Source organism: Microcaecilia unicolor, chromosome 1 (assembly GCF_901765095.1).
Source record: "Microcaecilia unicolor chromosome 1, aMicUni1.1, whole genome shotgun sequence".
Lineage (NCBI taxonomy): Eukaryota > Metazoa > Chordata > Amphibia > Gymnophiona > Siphonopidae > Microcaecilia > Microcaecilia unicolor.
This window is the reverse complement of record NC_044031.1, coordinates 659,166,072-659,186,021: the sequence shown is the minus strand read 5'-3', so window position 1 is coordinate 659,186,021 and position 19,950 is coordinate 659,166,072. Positions and strand designations below refer to the sequence as shown.

Below are 19,950 nucleotides of genomic sequence, written 5' to 3'. Positions count from 1 at the left end.
GAAAATGGGGGGTGCGTCTTATAGTCCGAAGGTAGATTTGGCTGGCTGGCTGGCTGGCCGCCCGCCCTCCGAGTTCGGGATCGCCCTCCCCCCGGCCCTGTCACCACTTCTCCCTGCTCACGTCACGCGATCTTCCCTGGTGGTCTAGTGACGTCGGGGCAGGAAAGAGCCCCCTCTTTCCTGCCCAGCGCGCTGCTCTCCATCCTCCTGTATGCAGCCTGACGGTCTCGGTGAGATTCAAAATGGCCGCCGAGAATTGAAGTCTCGGCGGCCATTTTGAATCTCGCCGAGACCGTCAGGCTGCATACAGGAGGATGGAGAGCAGCGCTGGGCAGGAAAGAGGGGGCTCTTTCCTGCCCCGACGTCTCTAGACCACCAGGGAAGATCGCGTGGCGTGAGTAGGGAGAAGTGGTGACAGGTCTGGGGGGAGGGCGATCCCGAACTCGGAGGGAGGGATTCGGACAAGACGCACCGGAGCACCTAGGTTTTAGAGGAGGGAAAAAGGAAAATTTTATTTTTCCTATTTCCCTCCTCTAAAACCTAGGTGCGTCTTATGGTCCGGTGCGTCTTATAGTCCGAAAAATACGGTAGATACTTTTGTTCTGTTTTCACTGAAGAAAATCCTGGAGAAGGACCGAGAGGGACTGGCAAAAGTACACCTGAGAATGCAGTGGATAAAGCACCGTTCACGGAAGAGAGTGTGTATCAACAACTTGGAAAGCTAAAAGTGGACAAAGCCATGGGACCGGACGGGATCCACCCCAGAATATTGAGGGAGCTCAGAGAGGTTCTGGCGGGTCCTCTTAAAGATTTGTTTAATAAATCCTTGGAGACGGGAGAGGTTCCGAGGGATTGGAGAAGGGCGGATGTGGTCCCTCTTCACAAAAGTGGTGATAGGGAAGAAGCTGGTAACTACAGGCCGGTAAGCCTCACCGGTTATTGGAAAAGTAATGGAAGCCATCCTGAAGGAAAGGATAGTGAATTTCCTGGAAGCCAATAAGTTGCAAGATCCGAGACAACATGGTTTCACCAAAGGGAAATCGTGCCAAACGAATCTCATTGAATTCTTTGATTGGGTAACTGGAGAATTGAATCATCGACGTGCTATAGACATAATCTACTTAGATTTTAGCAAAGCTTTTGACATGGTTCCCCACAGGAGGCTCTTAAATAAACTCGATGGGCTGAAGATAGGTCCCGAAGTAGTGAACTGGATTAGGAACTGGTTGATGGACAGACGACAGAGGGTGGTGGTAAATGGAGTTCGCTCGGAGGAGGGAAAGGTGAGTAGTGGAGTGCCTCAGGGATCGGTGCTGGGGCCGATTCTGTTCAGTATATTTGTGAGTGACATTGCCGAAGGGTTAGAAGGTAAAGTTTTGCCTATTTGTGGATGATCCTAAGATTTGCAACAGAGTGGACACCCGGGAGGGAGTGGAAAGCATGAAAAAGGATCTGAGGAAGCTAGAAGAATGGTCTAAGGTTTGGCAATTAAAATTCAATGCGAAGAAATGCAAAGTGATGCACTTAGGGAGTAGAAACCCAAGAGAGACTTATGTGTTAGGCGGAGAGAGTCTGATAGGTACTGAGGGGGAGAGGGATCTTGGGGTGATAGTATCTGAGGATTTGAAGGCGACAAAACAGTGTGACAAGGCGGTGGCCGTAGCGAGAAGGTTGCTAGGATGTATAGAGAGAGGTGTGACCAGCAGAAGAAAGGAAATGTTGATGCCCCTGTATAAGTCGTTGGTGAGGCCCCACCTGGAGTATTGTGTTCAGTTTTGGAGGCCGTATCTTGCGAAAGATGTTTAAAAAAATGGAAGCGGTGCAAAGAAAAGCTAAGAGAATGGTACGGGATTTGCGTTCCAAGACGTATGAAGAGAGACTTGCTGACCTGAACATGTATACCCTGGAGGAAAGGAGGAACAGGGGTGATATGATACAGACGTTCAAATATTTGAAAGGTATTAATCCGCAAACAAATCTTTTCCGGAGATGGGAAGGCGGTAGAATGAGAGGACATGAAATGAGGTTGAAGGGGGGCAGACTCAGGAAAGATGTCAGGAAGTATTTTTTCACAGAGAGGGTGGTGGATGCTTGGAATGCCCTCGCGCGGGAGGTGGTGGAGATGAAAACGGTAACGGAATTCAAACATGCGTGGGATATGCATAAAGGAATCCTGTGCAGAAGGAATGGATCCTCAGAAGCTTAGCCGAAATTGGGTGGTGGAGCAGGTGGGTGAAAGAGGGGTTGGTGGTTGGGAGGCGAGGATAACGGAGGGCAGACTTATACGGTCTGTCCATAGCCGGTGATGGGAGGCGGGACTGGTGGTTGGGAGGCGGTAAGTACTGCTGGGCAGACTTGTACGGTCTGTGCCCTGAATAAGGCAGGTACAAATCAAGGTAAGGTATACACATATGAGTTTGTCTTGTTGGGCAGACTGGATGGACCATGCGGGTCTTTTTCTGCCGTCATCTACTATGTTACTATGTTCTAGATCCTGGATTTGAACCCATCTGAATCTTCCCTGGAAGCAGAGGAGTACTCTGCAGGGATTCTGTCTGATTTGTCCCATTCTCAGCTTGGAATGAGTCTCTATGAGGACATCTACTACCCATGATTTATTCAACACATGGCAAGAGAAGTTCCAGTCCTGCTTCAGCAGGAAATGGAACCATGGGTGGATGTCTGTGAGCTCTCAAAGTTCAAAGAGGCTCCAGAGGCCACTGTTGTGTTACCATTTCTGAACACAATACGATAAAAGCTTTTTGTCATCAGACTGCAAACAGCGTGATGGGGGGGATAAGTGTAAAAAAGAGGCCAAATATGGCTGTGATTGGTGATGACAAAATCCCAAAGCCTTGCTGCTTCCAGATTAGGCAGAGGAATCCTGTCTGCTCTTGCTTGTTGATGTAAACATGGGCAATCTCAAAGAAGGTGGATGAAAAGTTAAAAGGTACAAAATATGGTTTGAAGCTCCAGATGATTTATTTGAAGAAGTCTTTTAGGCTTTGACTAGGTTCCTTGAGTATGGTGGGTGTCTAACAAAGCTTCCCATCTAATATTGGAAGCACATATTTTTAGGACAGAGTGATTATTCCAGTGGAACGAACAGAACACCTGTGGTCAGATCACGTAGGAACATCCACCACTACAGCACGGTTCACAGTGGAACCAAAGGAAAAAGCTTAGTAGTCAGATGTGTTGGGTATGCTTGTTTCATTGAAACTTGAAATTCCATTTAGGTCTTCTCATTTTCAGGTAGGCAAACAGAACTATATGTACTGCTGTAGACATATGACCCTACATTTGTAAGTAGGCCTTATCTGTGACAGCTGTAGAATTTTGAATGTTGTGAACGTGAAGCATCAGGGATTACAATCTGGTGGCAGAAAATGTTTACAGTATTGTGTCCAGAATTGCACCTTGTTTGAAGGGTGCAAGGTTGACTTCTCAAAGTTGATGATGAAGCTTAGACTTTGAAATAGACACATTTTTTTGTCCCTGAGAGATAAAGCTCTGTTTTCCAAGATGTTGCAAGAAGTCAGTAAAGTATTTTAACAGTTCACTTTGTGACCTAGTCTGCAGCTGATTAAAATTTTACAGTTGAGCAATATATAAAATTTCTAGGGTATCTGGCATTGAAAAGCACCTCTTTAAAATAAAGAGCTTGACTTGACTAGTAATTCACATTGGTTATAGTCTATGTGCCTTTTGCTGTAAGTGATTCCATCTTGTTGTTTTGACCTGCAAAGCCCTGCTTGGCCTCATGGGATGGTGACATAACTTCCCTATCTTCACGTACATAATATGAGATGTGTTAGGAACTTTCATATACCCCTTGATGAATTTATAATAACCTGTCTCAAAGCAGGCTTATTTAACAGTTGTACTATGATTATTTCCCTCTGGAATTTACTAACAAAAGCTGAAATATAAGTATGTTTTGTATATATATTGTTTTGATATCTCCATGAATTACAATGATGTTCATCTGACTTGGGTATCTTATAGCAGCATATCAGTATATTTGATTTAAAACTACTATGGTGAAAATTTTCCAGTGGATGTACAGTACTTTTTTTATTGCTGCCCATCATATCTGCAGTGTCCTTGCTTATGTTGTCTCCTCTTGCTCTGTAGCCAATAAGAACTCTGTATTCCAAAACACAGAAGATGTAGTTAGGAATGAAACAATCTGTGAAGTGCATTGGTGGATATGTTTAAATTTAATTGGTATTTCCAAACTAACTGTTGGAACCAGCCCAGTGGTTGAGGGGAAGTGTGGAGGAACTGGATTTTATTCCTGAATCAGATCTCCTGCTTCTAAGCTGCCCAAGGGCGGGGATACTGTAGAGACCATCTTCACAGCCTCTAGGAAGAGAAGAACCCCAGTCAGTGCACAGTGGTGACACTTAGTGAAGACCTGGTGCAAGCATGGACCCCAACTAAGTATTACTGCTGTAATGGCTGGCCTGGGAGGCATAGGAGGGTATATGAAATAGAGAAAAAAAATCTTTGGGTAGTTACGAGTGTTCTCGACATGGGCTCCAGCCCCAGTTCTAATTGAATTGGAAACCTGAAAGAGCGGGTGACAACATCCAACCCTCGGACCTCCTCTTGCCCCCCCCCCCCCCCCTTGAGTATTTTTCTAATAATTCTGAAAATATAGGAGTAAAAGAATTGATTGTATTATTTGTGCAGATTAACCAGAATAGCGAGGAGACTTATTAATGTAAAGCAATCAGGTTTTATTTTGCTTACTATCTCTGGCTTGTAGTGTATTCTCCTTTTATTATACCCTGATACTTCCTCATTAAAAAGAGAATATTTGGGGACCAATTGCTGAGCATGTGTAGAACACAGGTGAACTTCAGAATCTTGAGAGTTTAAAGAATGACTGTCCTTTCATAGGGTGCATTTCCTGCTCGCCTTAAGAAGGTCTTCATTGTGGGCGCGCCTATGTGGTTCAGGGTCCCGTACTCTATCATCAGCCTCTTACTGAAGGAGAAGCTGCGGGAAAGGGTAAGTAAAGTCATGCGGCTCCACCTTGAGGAGGAAGAACAAGCCAGGCTATGTGGTCTCCCATATCTCTGTCTCTTGTGTTTCAGGTTCAGATGGTAAAGATGCTGGAGCTGAAGCAGTACTTTCCTTTGGATTGTTTGCCTGAATACCTTGGTGGATCCCTCAAACTTGATCCGCTAAGCTGGAACCACCGTTTCCTCCCACAGCAAAATGGCCACCCAGATCCATTGGATGAACTAATTCTGGTGCCTCAGACATCAACCCGTGAAAACGGTTCCGTGCACGTACCAGGACCTGAATCCATGACTGTGCAGGAAGTGCTGGAGCACATCACACTCATGCAAAAACAGGGACTCTATGAGGAGTATGAGGATATCCGGAGAGAGAAGCCAGCTGGTACCTTTAGTTGCTCCCTGTGAGTGTAAGAATAAGGGGCTGCAGCAACATTTCTTCTACAGTATGTGTGTATGGGAGGCTGGGGTTCCTTGTTCTGAAGTTGTGTAGTAAATCAGTATTCTAAAGATTCCTGTCAGTGTGTCTTTATGCAGTGGTTTCTCATCTTGCAAGCAGACCCTTGGGACCTTAAATGAATAAGTACCAGTCTATAATTACACACTGCTAAAGTTAGTGTTTCATTTTATATAATGCATAGGTAGGGATGACGGAGCTGCCCCTTCTAAATCTCTTGTAGTTTTTCTTCTTTCTGATGGCATTGTGGAGGTAATTCTGTAAAGTGGAGGAGTGGCCTAGTGGTTAGAGTGGTGGACTTTGGTCCTGGGGAACTGGGTTCGATTCCCACTGCAGGCACAGGCAGCTCCTTGTGACTCTGGGCAAGTCACTTAACCCTCCATTGCCCCAGGTACAAATCAGTACCTAAGCCACATTGAGCCTGCCATGAGTGGGAAAGTGCGGGGTACAAATTAAAAAAAAGTGGGCACTAACATTGACATGCCGATTGCAGGCATAAATGATGAGATTAATGGCATAATTCTGCCTAAGTTCTATTCTGTAAATATGCATATACCTTACAGAGCATGTATGGTACAGGTGGGTGTACCCATGGGAGGAGTCTGGGCACAGCATGTGTGGGACTCACATTTACATGCATAACTTATAGACTACTATAAGTTACGCGTGTATCTCTGGCATTTAGGTGTAAGCACACTCTGTGGTTGGTGTTAAGTGCTTGCACCTAAATTATATGCACATATTTTAGCTGTCATGCTAGCAGGGGCAAACCAACAGGAATCTGGTCCCCTGGGCAATGAGGGTCCCATATCCCTCCATCTCCGTCCCTGGTCCCAAATCTCTCCCTCCTCCCCAGTTCCAGCCTCTTTCTCCCCCCACCCCCCACACATGGAATATCTCTGCCTCTCATTCTTTCTCCCTCCCCTCAATGCACTGTCTCTGTCCCCCTCTGTAGCTCCACTATCTCTGCCCCCTTCCTCCCTTCCCCAGGTCAAACATCTTTCCCCCTCCCCACCCCCTCCCCGGGGCCAGCATTTCCTCCTCTATCCCTGGATCTGGCTCTCTCCCCTCATATTTACCTCAAAAAGTCCCCTTCTCTATATAGGGTGCTGGCTGTCTGCCGCTGACTGGAACCTCTCTGCCGCGGCCCACCCTTGCTTAAGCAGGAAGTTATGTCAGAAAGGAGTGAGCTGTAGCAGAGAAAAGGATCCAGTCAGTAGCAAACAGCCAGAACCCTGTACAGAGAAAGGGATTTTTGAGGTAAACTGAGAGGGGGAGTTACGGACCTGGAGACAGAAGGGACCTGGAGACAGAAGGGAGAGAGGTGTCAGACATATGGGGAGGAGGTACTGGGCCGTTGGGCACTGGCCAGTTGCCTGAATGGTCAGTCCGCCCCTGCATGCTAGTATTCGATAAAGAAAAATAGCCCCCCCCCCCCCCCATTATAGATTTACCCTACATATGCATGCCCCAGTGATTACCTTTCCTATTTTTCTTGTTTGAAGATATTTACAAATTTATTGCCTTACGCAAGGGTAGACAATAATGGATTTGATATACTTCTTTTTTGTGGTACATATGGTTTACCAGATGCTTTCTCTGTCCCTAGTGGGCTCACAATCTAAGTTTTGTCCTGGGGCAATGGAGGGTTAAGTGACTTGCCCAGGAACATAAGGAGCCCTGTTGGGAATTGAAAACAGTTCCCTGGGTTCTCAGCCCACTGCACTAATCATTAGGTTACTCCTCTTGGGGCTTACAATTCAGGAACTACTGGTGAAGGAGCTTTCCATTATGACCTAGAACAGTCCACATTAACTGGGTCATCAAACACAGGCGCTGCTGGTGCTGCCTTGGCCCTGGCCCTTGCTTCCAGGTCTCATGAAAGGAAAAATCTAGCAGACAAGCAACTGGGAGGGGGACATAAGAGGCTAGGGAAGCAAGAGGCATGAAGAGACTGTTAGATGGAGGGAAAAGCAAAGGAGGAAATAAGATGTAAAATAAAAGAAAAGGTAAATTATAAGACAAAAAACTGTTCCTTGGCTCCTAACAATTTTTATCCGGTGTCTAATTTTTTCTAAATATTTTCCACACCTGACCCTGCAAGTCATATGTAAGTTGATAGCCACTTAGAAAACACAAGGGCAAACGGTCTGCAAGCTCCAAGATGGGAAAAAAACGAAGCAGATTGCAAAAATAAAACAGTAATTTATTATTAAAACCTGAAGTTATATATACATAAATAGCCCAACACAGGCCGTGTTTCACCCGACAGGGCTGCTTCAGGGGCTATACAACAATCCTTTACTCACAAGTTTAATTGATAATATTGGATATGTGCTGAGATGAACTGAAATTTCATATATAGGAGATCACTTTAGAAAAACAGCTCTATCAGAGATGCCAAAAGAGTATTGACACAACTTCAAACGATCAGTCTCTTATCTCTAAAATCAGCGATTTCAGAGATAAGAGACTGATCGTTTGAAGTTGTGTCAATACTCTTTTGGCATCTCTGATAGAGCTGTTTTTCTAAAGTGATCTCCTATATATGAAATTTCAGTTCATCTCAGCACATATCCAATATTATCAATTAAACTTGTGAGTAAAGGATTGTTGTATAGCCCCTGAAGCAGCCCTGTCGGGCGAAACATGGCCTGTGTCGGGCTATTTATGTATATATAACTTCAGGTTTTAATAATAAATTACTGTTTTATTTTAGTTGATAGCCACTTGCCTGCAGGTGTTCGTCCAAGTATATATAGGATTTCTAGAATATTGCTACACAGTAAAATTCTGGCTGTACCATTTGTGTCTGTTGTAAAATTATAAGGTCAGTTGAAGTGATAGAAAGTTCTTCATACCTTCTGTCCTGTGGCTTTTGAGAGCATCCTTAAGTGCCCTTTTACTAAAGTGTAGTAAGTTTTTGCATTTACCATGCGTTAGTTGTGATAGCTCGTGCGTGAAAAGTGCAAAACCTAAATGCATGGGGTGTGTCCAGCATCTACCCTACATTTACTGCATAGAGCAGAGACCAGATGGGCGCTGTGTTACATGCAGTGCTAGATAGCATGGGTACAGGCACTGCGTGTATCTCAATGCCAGCCTACTCCAGATTAATTAAAGAAATCACATGCCCTCACTTTCGATTCCCCCTCAATCACCCCACTTCCTCCTGATTGGACCCTACCAGATTCCCAAACCTAGCCTCTGAAGTCTAAACCTTTGGGCAACCCTGGCCTTCCACTCCCTCAACCTTTCCTCCTTTTGGACCTACCCAGAGTCACAGTTGGTGGTCCAGTGGTAACTTGACTGGATTAGTACCCCCCCCCCCCCCACATTCGCACCCAGAACTGCCAGTAGTCTTGTGGTATTACACTAGGCAGCATCCTTCCATATGAGAAGAAAACCGCTCGGGGGGGGGGCAGTGCTTAGGGGTGGGCTCAAACTAAGGAGTGTCGGGATGGGGTTCTGATGGGGGGGTGGGGGATTGGACAACAAGAGAGTTGTGTTAAGCAGTGTCAGGATGAGGATAAGATGTGTGGCGGGTGTCAGGAGTGGGATCAGATGTACAGGAGGTGTTGGGAAAGATCAGATAGCGGGTGGGCACTGCCATGGAACTTTTGGCAGCTGCACTACTGGACTGCTGATACTGCATCTGCACCTACTGCCTCCTCTTGAGGTAGCAGTAAGTGCAGCCACACTATCAGCAGTCATGACAGCTAGTGTGTAGTAGTTACCCAATTGTTAGTTGTCACAGCTGGCTGCTCCTCTACTTTGCCTCAGTCACGCCTACTCCCACTTTAAGGAGGTAGCGGGATTTTTCACCATACCGGCTAGTTAGTAGCACATTAGATGCTGACTGGGTGGTATAACTTGCACTAGCTGCTTACAGACCTGCTCAAATACTCTTTCTCTTTGTAGAGCACCGTTTAACCAGGAGAAGAACCGTTATGGAGATGTCCCTTGTCTCGACCAAACCAGGGTGAAACTGAAGCAGCTGAACCGACATGAGGTAAATAGGCAGAGACATGGCATTATCAATGACTCTAATTAGAGTTCCGCCGAAAAAACTGAATCTCTGCCATAGGCGTGTCTGATTTCAGCCTTTGCTAGCTTATAAAGTTCTTTATATATGTGTGATATACACAAGGAACCATCAAAACCAGGTAATCAGTCTTCATTTACAGAGCCCAGCAAGTTTACTTAATTGACATTCTCCCATTTCTTAAGAAACAATTTATTAAATAGTAGCCAAACATAACATTCTGTGCATTTATTTCAAGATAGAAGTCACTTGTGTATTCTAGTCAGGCGGCCAGCTGACAGTGAAGAATGAGATTTTTACCTGAGCTTATAGAGTAGCTGATTTACGCCTATGTTTACTAAGCGGCGCTATGGGCGCGTTAGCGTTTTGAACGCATGTAAATGGTTTACATGTGTTAAACGCTAACGTGCCCTTAGAAATGTATAGGTGCATTAGCGTTTAACGTGCCTTAAATTTACAGGCACGTTAAAAACGCTAACGCACCTTAGTAAACATACCCCTAAGTGTTTCTCAAGACCCGCTGAAGTCAAAGATAGCAGGAGAAGGGGCAAAAGAGAGCAGATCTAAAGTCATGGAAGGAACTAAGATGAAAAACAGACCAAAACTTCCTTAAAAATCATAAGTACATAAGTATTGCCATACTGGGAAAGACCAAAGGTCCATCATAGTAACATAGTAACATAGTAAATGACGGCAGAAAACGACCTGCATGGTCCATCCAGTCTGCCCAACAGCATCCTGTTTCCAACAGTGGCCAATCCAGGTCACAAATACCTGGCAAGATCCCAAAAAGGTACAAACCATTTTATACTGCTTATCCCAGAAATAGTGGATTTTCCCCAAGTCCATTTAATAACGGTCTATGGACTTTTCCTTTAGGAAGCTGTCCAAACCTTTTTTTAAACTCTGCTAAGCTAACCGCCTTTACCACATTCTCTGGCAACAAATTCTAGAGATTAATTACACGTTAAGTGAAGAAACATTTTCTCCAATTTGTTTTATATTTACTACATTGTAGCTTCATCGCATGCCCCTAGTCCTAGTATTTTTGGAAAGCGTAAACAGACGCTTCACATCTACCCATTCAACTCCACTCATTATTTTATAGACCTCTATCATATCTCCTCTCAGCCGCCTTTTCCCCAAGCTGAAGAGCCCTATACGCTTTAGCCTTTCCTAATAGGGAAGTCGTCTCATCCCCTTTATCATTTTCGTCGCCCTTCTCTACACCTTTTCTAATTCCACTATATCTTTTTTGAGATGCGGCAACCAGAATTGACCACAGTATTCGAGGTGAGGTCGCACCATGGAGCGATACAAAAGCATTATAACATCCTCATTTTTGTTTTCCATTCCTTTCCTAATAATACCTAACATTCTATTTGCTTTCTTAGCTGCAGAAGGTTTCAACGTATCATCAACGACGACACCTAGAGCCGTTTCTTGGTCTGTGACTCCTAACGTGGAACCTTGCATGACATAGCTATAATTTGGGTTCCTCTTTCCCACATACATCACGTTGCACTTGCTCACATTAAACGTCATCTGCCATTTACACGCCCAGTCTCTCAGTCTCGTAAGGTCCTCTTGTAATTTTTCACAATCCTCCCGTGATTTAACGACTTTGAATAACTTTGTGTCATCAGCAAATTTAATTACCTCACTAGTTACTCCCATCTCTAGGTCATTTATAAATATGTTAAAAGCAGCGGTCCCAGCACAGACCCCTGGGGAAACTCACTAACTACCTTTTCCATTAATACTAACCATTTAACCCTACTGTCTGTTTTCTATCTTTTAACCAGTTTTTAATCCACAATAGACCAGTACCTCCTATCCCATGACTCTCCAATTTCCTCTGGAGTCTTTCATGAGGTACTTTGTCAAACGCCTGCTGAAAATCCAGATACACAATATCAACTAGCTCACCTTTATCCACATGTTTGTTCACCCCTTCAAAGAAATGTAGTAGATTGGTGAGGCAAGATTTCCCTTCACTAAATCCATGTTGACTTTGTCTCATTAATCCATGCTTTTGAATATGCTCTGTAATTTTGTTCTTTATAATAGTCTCTAGTATTTTGCCCGGTACCAACGTCAGACTCACCGGTCTATAATTTCCCGGATCTCCTCTGGAACCTTTTTAAAAATTGGCGTTACATTGGCCACCCTCCAATCTTCCGGTACTGCTACTACTATTACTACTATTTAACATTTCTAAAGCGCTACCAGGGTTACGCAGTGCTGTACAATCTAACAAAGAAGGACAGTCCCTGCTCAAAGGAGCTTACAATCTAAAGGACAAAAAAGTGCAGTCGATTTAAAGGATAAATTACATTTTACTAACAATAGCTCCGCAAGTTCATTTTTCAGTTCTATCAGTACTCTGGGATGAATACTATCCAGTCCAGGAGATTTGCTACTCTTCAGTTTGTAGAACTGCCCCATTACATCTTCCAGGTTTACATTCATTAAGTTTCTCCAACTCGTCAGCTTCGAATACCATTTCTGGTACCGGTATGCCACCCAAACCTTCCTCGGTGAAGACCGAAGCAAAGAATTTGTTTAATCTCTCCGCTACGGCTTTGTGTTCCTTGATCACCCCTTTTACTCCTCTGTCATCTAACGGTCCAACCCAGAACAGAAATGCAAACAGAGCAAATGTAACACCCAAAAAACAACAGCAGCCTTTTACTTTGAATTTTTAATTGTTTAATTTTAAGGAGAACCTCAGAAAACCTTTTATATAAAGCAGTAAAAGCAGTTGCATTCAGTCATCAGTCCTAAAAAAAACTGAAGTGGAATTTATTGAAGATAAGTTATCTTGTTTAATTATTATACTGGAAAGTACATTTGATACAAAAGCAGATCACATGAAAAACCACAGAAACAAGTGAATAAAAAAGAAGTGGTTTTAATAAACCACTTCTCCTTTTTTATTCACTTGTTTCTGTGGTTTTTATGTGATCTGCTTTGTTGATTTCTCAGTGGGCAGATTAGCGCCTCTCGTTTTTGCTTTTGAAGTACATTTGAGATACATTAGACATTGACATTAGAGGTTTTTTTTAGGATTGATGATTGAATATAACTCCTTTACTGCTTTTTTAAACAATAGGAGGTTTTCTGAAAATTTTCTTTCTCCTTAAAATAAAAAAACTGAAAGAAAAATATTTTGGGTTTTTTTTTTTTTTTGTCTTTTGATTGATCACATAAAACCCAACATGACCGTGTTTAAGCAGAGCACCTGCATCGGGGGTAAAACTCTCTTACAAATAACAATTAAAATGAAAAAAGATATTAGAATTTGTAACTCCATTATAGTCATTGTCACTATCATAAGGAATTGCTTATGTTACCTAAAATAGTCAAATGTTTACTAAAATTAAGAATGATGGAAGGAGCCCTATTTTATATCAGTGTTCGAATGCTGAAAGTAGAACTATTGATATGAAAAATAAAAACAATAATGAAATCTTTGTCAATCAACAATAACAGTAGAGTGCCTCTAAGGAGAACTTGTATAATGGAGCCCTTTGTAAAGTTGGAGAAAGGGGAATTTTCCATATGTGTTATTTGATATTTCTCAGATCAGAGTGGCTAATGTCAACATGCAGGGAGGAGAACAAACCTCCCTAAACCTGCAGGTTTAGTCTGAGATGGATACCTAATCTCTATTGTAAAAAAAAAACAACAGAAAAAAGATGAAGCAAAAATACACATTTCAAAAACCACATTATTTAATAAGCAGTGTGATAAAATACTATCTAAAATTGCTATTGCCTTTATCTGAGTACTTAAAATCACAAATCAAGTTGGAAAAAAGTTAAATGAAGGAATACAGTGCCTGAAACTGTGTCTTTTTATATGTCCTTTTCCCATGGCTACAGTGGCAATGGCATGACATCTGCAGTGAGTGGGACTAAATCACTTTTTAAAAAAAGCAAACAAAGGAAATAAGCTGCACAAGTAAATAGACTTACTGTGCCCTTATCCGGGTCGTTTCCTGCACACTAAGCCCATTTCTAATGCATCTGTAAAAAGAATGTTTCTATTTGTTTCATCTATGGCCTTGCACTAATGTTACCATTAGTGCATTGACATTTAAAAAAAAAATAAGGCCCTGTTTACAAAGGCGCACTAGCGTTTTAGCGCACACTAATCGTGTAATCACCCATAGGAATATTATGGGCTCCTACAGTGTTAGCATGCGCTAATTTTTAGCGCATGCTAAAAATTCTAACGTGCCTTTGTAAACAGGGCCTTTAATGTGGGGAGCCCTTACTGCCTCCTGTTTGGAGGCATTAGGGGCTCCAGCGGTAACCAGTTATCACAATGGCACGGGGACAAAGTTTGTCTCCATCCCCGCCCTGTCCCCGTGGGTTCTGTCTCCATCTTCACCCCATCCCCGCAGGTTCTGTCTCCGTCCCTACCCTGTCCCCACAGGCCCAGTCCTCGTCCCCTGCCCCATCCCCATGGGTTCTGTCCTCATCTGCAGAAGCCTCAAACACTTAAGATTTTATATTTAAATCTTTTTATTAAAGTATAACTAACAATATGCTGTGCAACTGTTGTGTATAAATTATAAATAGAAAACAAACATCAAGCAGCTATAATAACCCTTCTCCCCACCACCACCCTTCCAACCCCAACAATAGCTGATTTCTACTACCGCAAGGAATCCTAATCCACCCTGTTAAAATGTCCAGGGGTACAAAATACAACCTATTCTGCCCTATGAAACACTGTTATGATTTTTTAATCTGTGGATGAGTAAGAAGTCTTAACAATCTCAGGATTCAATCTAGCTCTCCTGTCTTCCACGGTCCTTCCTTCAATTTCTTAGAAGATGTGCTGGTAGCAGGATGTACAGGATCCCACATGCAAATTTTGCTAGTTTTAGGTAGCATGTTTTCTTGTTTTTCCAAAAAAAATCTAAATATTGTTGTAGGCGTCACTTGAACATAAATAACAGTCCAGTTCATTAACAGGCTTCAAAGTACAAAATGACACGGGGACAAAATTTGTTCCGCCTCCCCCCCCCCCCCCCCCACCCCGTTCCCATCCCCACGGTTACCTCGGGTCTCCATCCCCGTGTCATTCTCTTCACACACTAATGTGCATACGCTAACTAGTTACCACTTCCATACCCACTCTCCACCCATTCCCCACCCAAGCCACACTCCCTTTAAAAAAAAAGAATTTAATGCGTAATAAACGACAAAAAATAAATTCCGCATGCTTAGCACACAGACAGCAAAATTAATGCAGGAAACTTTACCGCATCCTGTGCTAGGCTATTCTACTACGTTATGTTTGTTTGTTCAGTTTTTGACATACCGTCCAATCAGTAGCCTTTCTAAGTGATTTACTAGTGATCTACCAAGACCCATCTGTACCATTAACAGCCTTTGGCCCTTTAGAAAAGCACTGAAGACTAATCTCTTCAAGATAGCCTACCCTAATGATTCAATCTAACCAAAGTCTGCCCACATGATTCTTATTGGCAATTGTTGTACATTGACCATGTTGCCCATTATCCTTATTGCTACCCCATATCCATTCCTCTCCATCTCCTACGCCTACCTCCCTACACTCATTTCCTTCTGCACCCAGTTCCTCCCATGCTCAATTTATTTATCCGTTAACCCCATTAATATTGCGTTTACCACAAATTGTACATTCTTCTTACGACTTTGTAATTCTTTATATTGTTACTATGTAAGCCGCATTGAGCCTGCCATGTGTGGGAAAGCGCGGGTACAAATGTAATAAATAAAATAATAATAATACTAATACTATAAGGCACATGTTAGCATCTAGTGCAGCGTAGTAAAAGTGCCCCTACTTTAATATGCTGTACCAAGCATAAAAATGTTCCCAGCAAAAAATGAATTGCTAATTTATATAACCTAAACTGGAGTTAAAAATATTTGCTATTAAAAAAAAGTTACCTTAAAGGGGGAATTCTATATGTGGCGCCTAACAAATCCATGCGGAAAACATTTCCGCCTAAGCGTATTCTATAAGCAGCACCTAGATTTAGGTGCAGTATATAGAATACGCTTAGTTGACACCCTAGCACTTAAATCTATGCACCTCTAGTTACACCAACGAAAACATGGCATAAATCCCGGCATGTAGATTTAGGCACAGAGGGCCATATTCTATAACAGTGCGCATAAATTTTGGAATGCCCACGAAATGCCCATTTCCCTGCCCATAACCACACCCCTTTTTGCCTGTGCGCACTAAAATTTAGGCACTGTGCATTACAGAATTCTCACTTAGCGATTTGTGCGTGCAAATTTTAATTATTGCCAATTATTGCTCATTATTTCTTGTTGTGCTGTTAACAATGCTGATTGACTTGTTAAGCCAATTAAGTTATGCACATTGTTATAGAATACGCATGGAGTTCGGCGCAGAATGCTAGGCGTGCTATATAGAATCCAGAGGAAAATGACTAAGAAAATCAGCAGTACATTTCTACATGATCAGTTCTTGATTTTAGAGGAGTGAGAAGAAAGTAGTAAAAAGCGTAATAAAAAAAACATTAAAAATGGATATAAAAACATCCCTATGTTCATCTGAATGGCAGTCCAACAAACTCTTAAAGCTAAGGTTGAGAAGGGAGGAGGGGCAGGGGAACAATGAGGCAAAAAAAACAGAATTGGACTCAAGCTTTCATTGTGTAACATTGTTTGTCCATGTCTCTCTCTCTCTCTGGTAGAAGACAGATTATATCAATGCCAGCTTCATGGATGGGTACAAGCAGAAGAATGCCTATATTGGCACACAAGGTAATTAGCACAAGTGCCTTAGTGAACAGATAAACTGAAGGCTAATTTCCCATGGGCTTATGCTCTATCCTACTATGTTTACTGCCTTGGTCTCTCTCCATTTCACCGTGTTCACCTGTGATGTTCGTATAATTTCAGAATAACACTGACATGCCACTAGGAAGCATAAGGATGTGTGAAAAATATAACTGTCACTTTCATCCTACAGATCAGTGGTTCCTAAATCTGTCCTGGAGGACCCAGACAATCAAGTTTTCAGGATAGCCACAATGAATATGCATGAGAGGAATTTGCATACAGTGGAGGAAGTGCTTGGAAATCTTTCATGTGCATATTTATTTTAGATATTGTGAAAATCTAACTGGCTGAAGATTCTGTAGGCAGAGTATTAAGCAAGATTTGCCCTTGGCTTGGGAATAACCCATTTGTGTGCCTGACTTAATGTTGCTTGTCCTTGGAAAAAGCAATGTGCTGACTTGTAACAGGTGTTTTCCATAGACATCAGGATTGATAAGGCACACAATCCCTCCTGCCTCCCTGACTGTTGCCTGTATTGTGTTTAGGAACTATAACTGAAAAGCTGAGGAGATTGTTGTGCATGGGAATGGCCACACATAACAAGACCTTTGCAAGATCAGTTTTGTCCTGGAGCCATGGGATGACATCACCATGTCACCATGGAATGGTTAGGGATTAAAGATACATAGAGGCATATTGTCAAAGCACTTAGACTTACAAAGTTACGTGGAGGGGCATTTTCGAAAGGGACGTCCTTGTTTCGATTTGGATGTCCTCGCAAAATGTCCCGATCCAGGGACGGGGAAACCTGTATTTTCAAAACAAGATGGACGTTCATCTTTCGTTTCGATAATACAGTCAGGGATGTCCAAATCTTAAATGTGGTCATCCCTAGATTTGGTCGTTTTTGATTTTCTGCGATAATCAAAACTAAGGACGTCTATCTCAGAAACGACCAAATGCAAACCATTTGGTCATGGGAGGAGCCAGCTTTTGTAGTGCACTGGACCCCGACATGCCAGGACACCAACTGGGCACCCTAGGGGGCATTGCAGTGGACTTCATAAATTGCTCCCAGGTACATAGCTCCCTTACCTTGTGTGCTGAGCCCCCCCCCCCCCCAACCCACTACCCCCAACTGTACACCAGATGTGGGTACAGTGGGTTTCTGGTGGGTTTTGGAGGGCTCGCTGTTTCCTCCACAAATGTAACAGGTAGGAGGGGGTCTGTGTCCGCCTGCCTGAAGTGCACTGCACCCACTAAAACTGCTCCAGGGACCTGTATACTGCTGTGATGGACCTGAGTATGATATCTGAGGCTGGCATGGCATAGAGGCTGGCAATCAATATTTTGAAAGATGTTTTTTGAGGGTGGGAGGGGGTTAGTGACCACTGGGGGAGTAAGGGGAGGTCATCCCCAATTCTCTCTGGTCATTTCGGGCACCTTTTTGTGCCTTGGTCGTAAAAAAAACACGACCAGGTAAAGTCGTCCAAGTGTTCGTCAGGGATGTCCTCGTTTTTTTCGATTATGGGTCGTCCAAGTATTAGGCACGCCCAAGTCCCGCCTTCGCTATGCCTCCGATACGCCCCCTTGAACTTTGGCCGTCCCTGCGACGGAAAGCAGTTGGGGACGTCCAAAATCGGCTTTCAATTATACCGATTTGGACGACCCTGTGAGAAGGACGCCCATCTTCCGATTTATGTCGAAAGATGGGCGTCCTTCTCTTTCGAAAATGAGCCCGATAGTAACCTATGGAACTTTGTAAGTCTAAGTGCTTTGAAAATGAGCCACATAGTCTGTTACGTGGGAAGCCATTCAAAACATTTGGGAACCATTTTGGAATTCCTTGCCGATCAGAGCAAGGAATAGGATACTTATGGTTTATTAGGCTTGATGTACCACCCTTCAATACAAGACAACAGAGCGGTTTACAAATAATATAAATTAAAATTAAAAGAATGCCATAAAATTATAGGACAAACAAAGAGTTAGGAGAAATACAGGGTAAGAAGGAGATTGAAGGGAAAAGTGGTGTAGGGAACAACACAGAGACACCATTCACTGTAATCACCTAGGACATGTAGCTACAAAAGACACCTTTAAATAGATGGCTTTTAAGGACGTACTTAAATTTGGGGTAGGAGAGGTCTGTACAGAGCTCACGGGGTAGGGAATTCAAGAGAAGTGGGGCCCTGCAGAAAAATGCATACCCCCTAATGGAAGTGAGCTGTGCTCTGGATACTGGGGAACTATTAGGCGACCTTTGTGAAGTGAACGGAGTGTCCTGGCAGGAAGGTGTGGGACAAGGGCAGAAAGATAAGCCAGGATACTAGAATAGAGTATTTTGTTTGTAAGTGTGAGTATCTTCAACTTGAATCGGAACAATTAATGGGCTCAGATTATGGCCTCTTCAGATATCATCATTAAAGTGGGAAGATTTTTGACCTGCTCCTAGGTATGGGTTACGGAAGGATATGGGGGTAATTACTAATAGATGGTTTGTGAATGAAACATAATTTTGATCTGTATATTTTGGTTGCTGTGCAAAAGAGTCAGTTGCATGCCAATGCTTGTACAGAATGAAGTCCCATTGATATTCAACTGGTTGAGGGCAAGTTAAGAAAGGGAGTGGGTGGTAGGTAAGTGGAAATGTTTATACAGAAACTGTTCCTTGTGCTTATCTATGGCTTCTGTTTGTGCTGATCTTATGAGATTGTAATGTTTGGTTTGGCTGTACATATGTACAGAATGATTGGTATTTTTTTTTAAACTCTTTTTACTAATCAGTGTAAAAATAGGCACTTTGACATGATGGTGCCTACTTTGCCAGTAGGCATGTACAAGGTTGGAGTTTGGGTGGATCATACATGTATGCATATAGATTAGTGTATTTAATAATCTATGTGCATACTTTTAAAAAAATTATAGGCCTAGACATTTCCATCTGCTCATGGGCAGGTGTAAATGCCTGTACCTGCAGTGTAGACATGATTTCTGCCACTTACACTAGTAGTTTATAAAACTAGTAGACATCTACTTGTCTTTATGAAATTGACCTAAAATAGGTGCCTGGACACTTACTGAGCACCGCGTTATAAAATTACTCTTACAAATTACTGTACAGCGTTTTCAGAGAAACACTTAGGGCAGACTGTATGGATGTCGGAAAAGGTTTCATTGTGTGATGAGAGACCAAAGTAGAATGTTTTTGTTTTCAATATTAAGCAATATATAGGGCATAAAACAAACACCGCACATAATCCTGCCAACACCATCCCTATGGTAAAGCATGGTGAGACAGCATTATGTTGTCAGAATGCTTTGCGACAGTGAGAATAGGAAGGTGTGTAACGATCAAAGGAAAGATGGATAATGCATTGTATGGGCAGATTCTGGAGGAAAACACATGGGCCCGGGGAGGAGAATTATGTTTCATCAGGCCAGTGGTCTAAACACGGCCACTAAGACACTGAGCTGGGTCCGGGACAAGGCTGCCCCCAGCCCCCCCCCCCCCCCCCCCCCCACCACCAAGGGACAAGCCCACCCTGCCCCGCCTCCCCACCCGATCACTGCTGTTGCCGCCAGTGGCGTAGCTAGGGT

At 43.0% G+C, this 19,950-nt stretch overlaps 1 protein-coding gene across 1 annotated transcript in view; it reads left to right on the top strand.

The window, feature by feature from the left end:
- Positions 1 to 19,950, top strand: part of PTPN9 (protein tyrosine phosphatase non-receptor type 9) — a 164,917-nt gene that overhangs the window by 120,831 nt on the left and 24,136 nt on the right. Inside the window, exons 6-9 of the mRNA XM_030186815.1 lie at positions 4,909 to 5,019; positions 5,106 to 5,434; positions 9,409 to 9,499; positions 16,263 to 16,332. Coding sequence (XP_030042675.1) covers positions 4,909 to 5,019; positions 5,106 to 5,434; positions 9,409 to 9,499; positions 16,263 to 16,332 — 601 coding nt within the window. The remainder of the gene's footprint in view (positions 1 to 4,908; positions 5,020 to 5,105; positions 5,435 to 9,408; positions 9,500 to 16,262; positions 16,333 to 19,950) is intronic.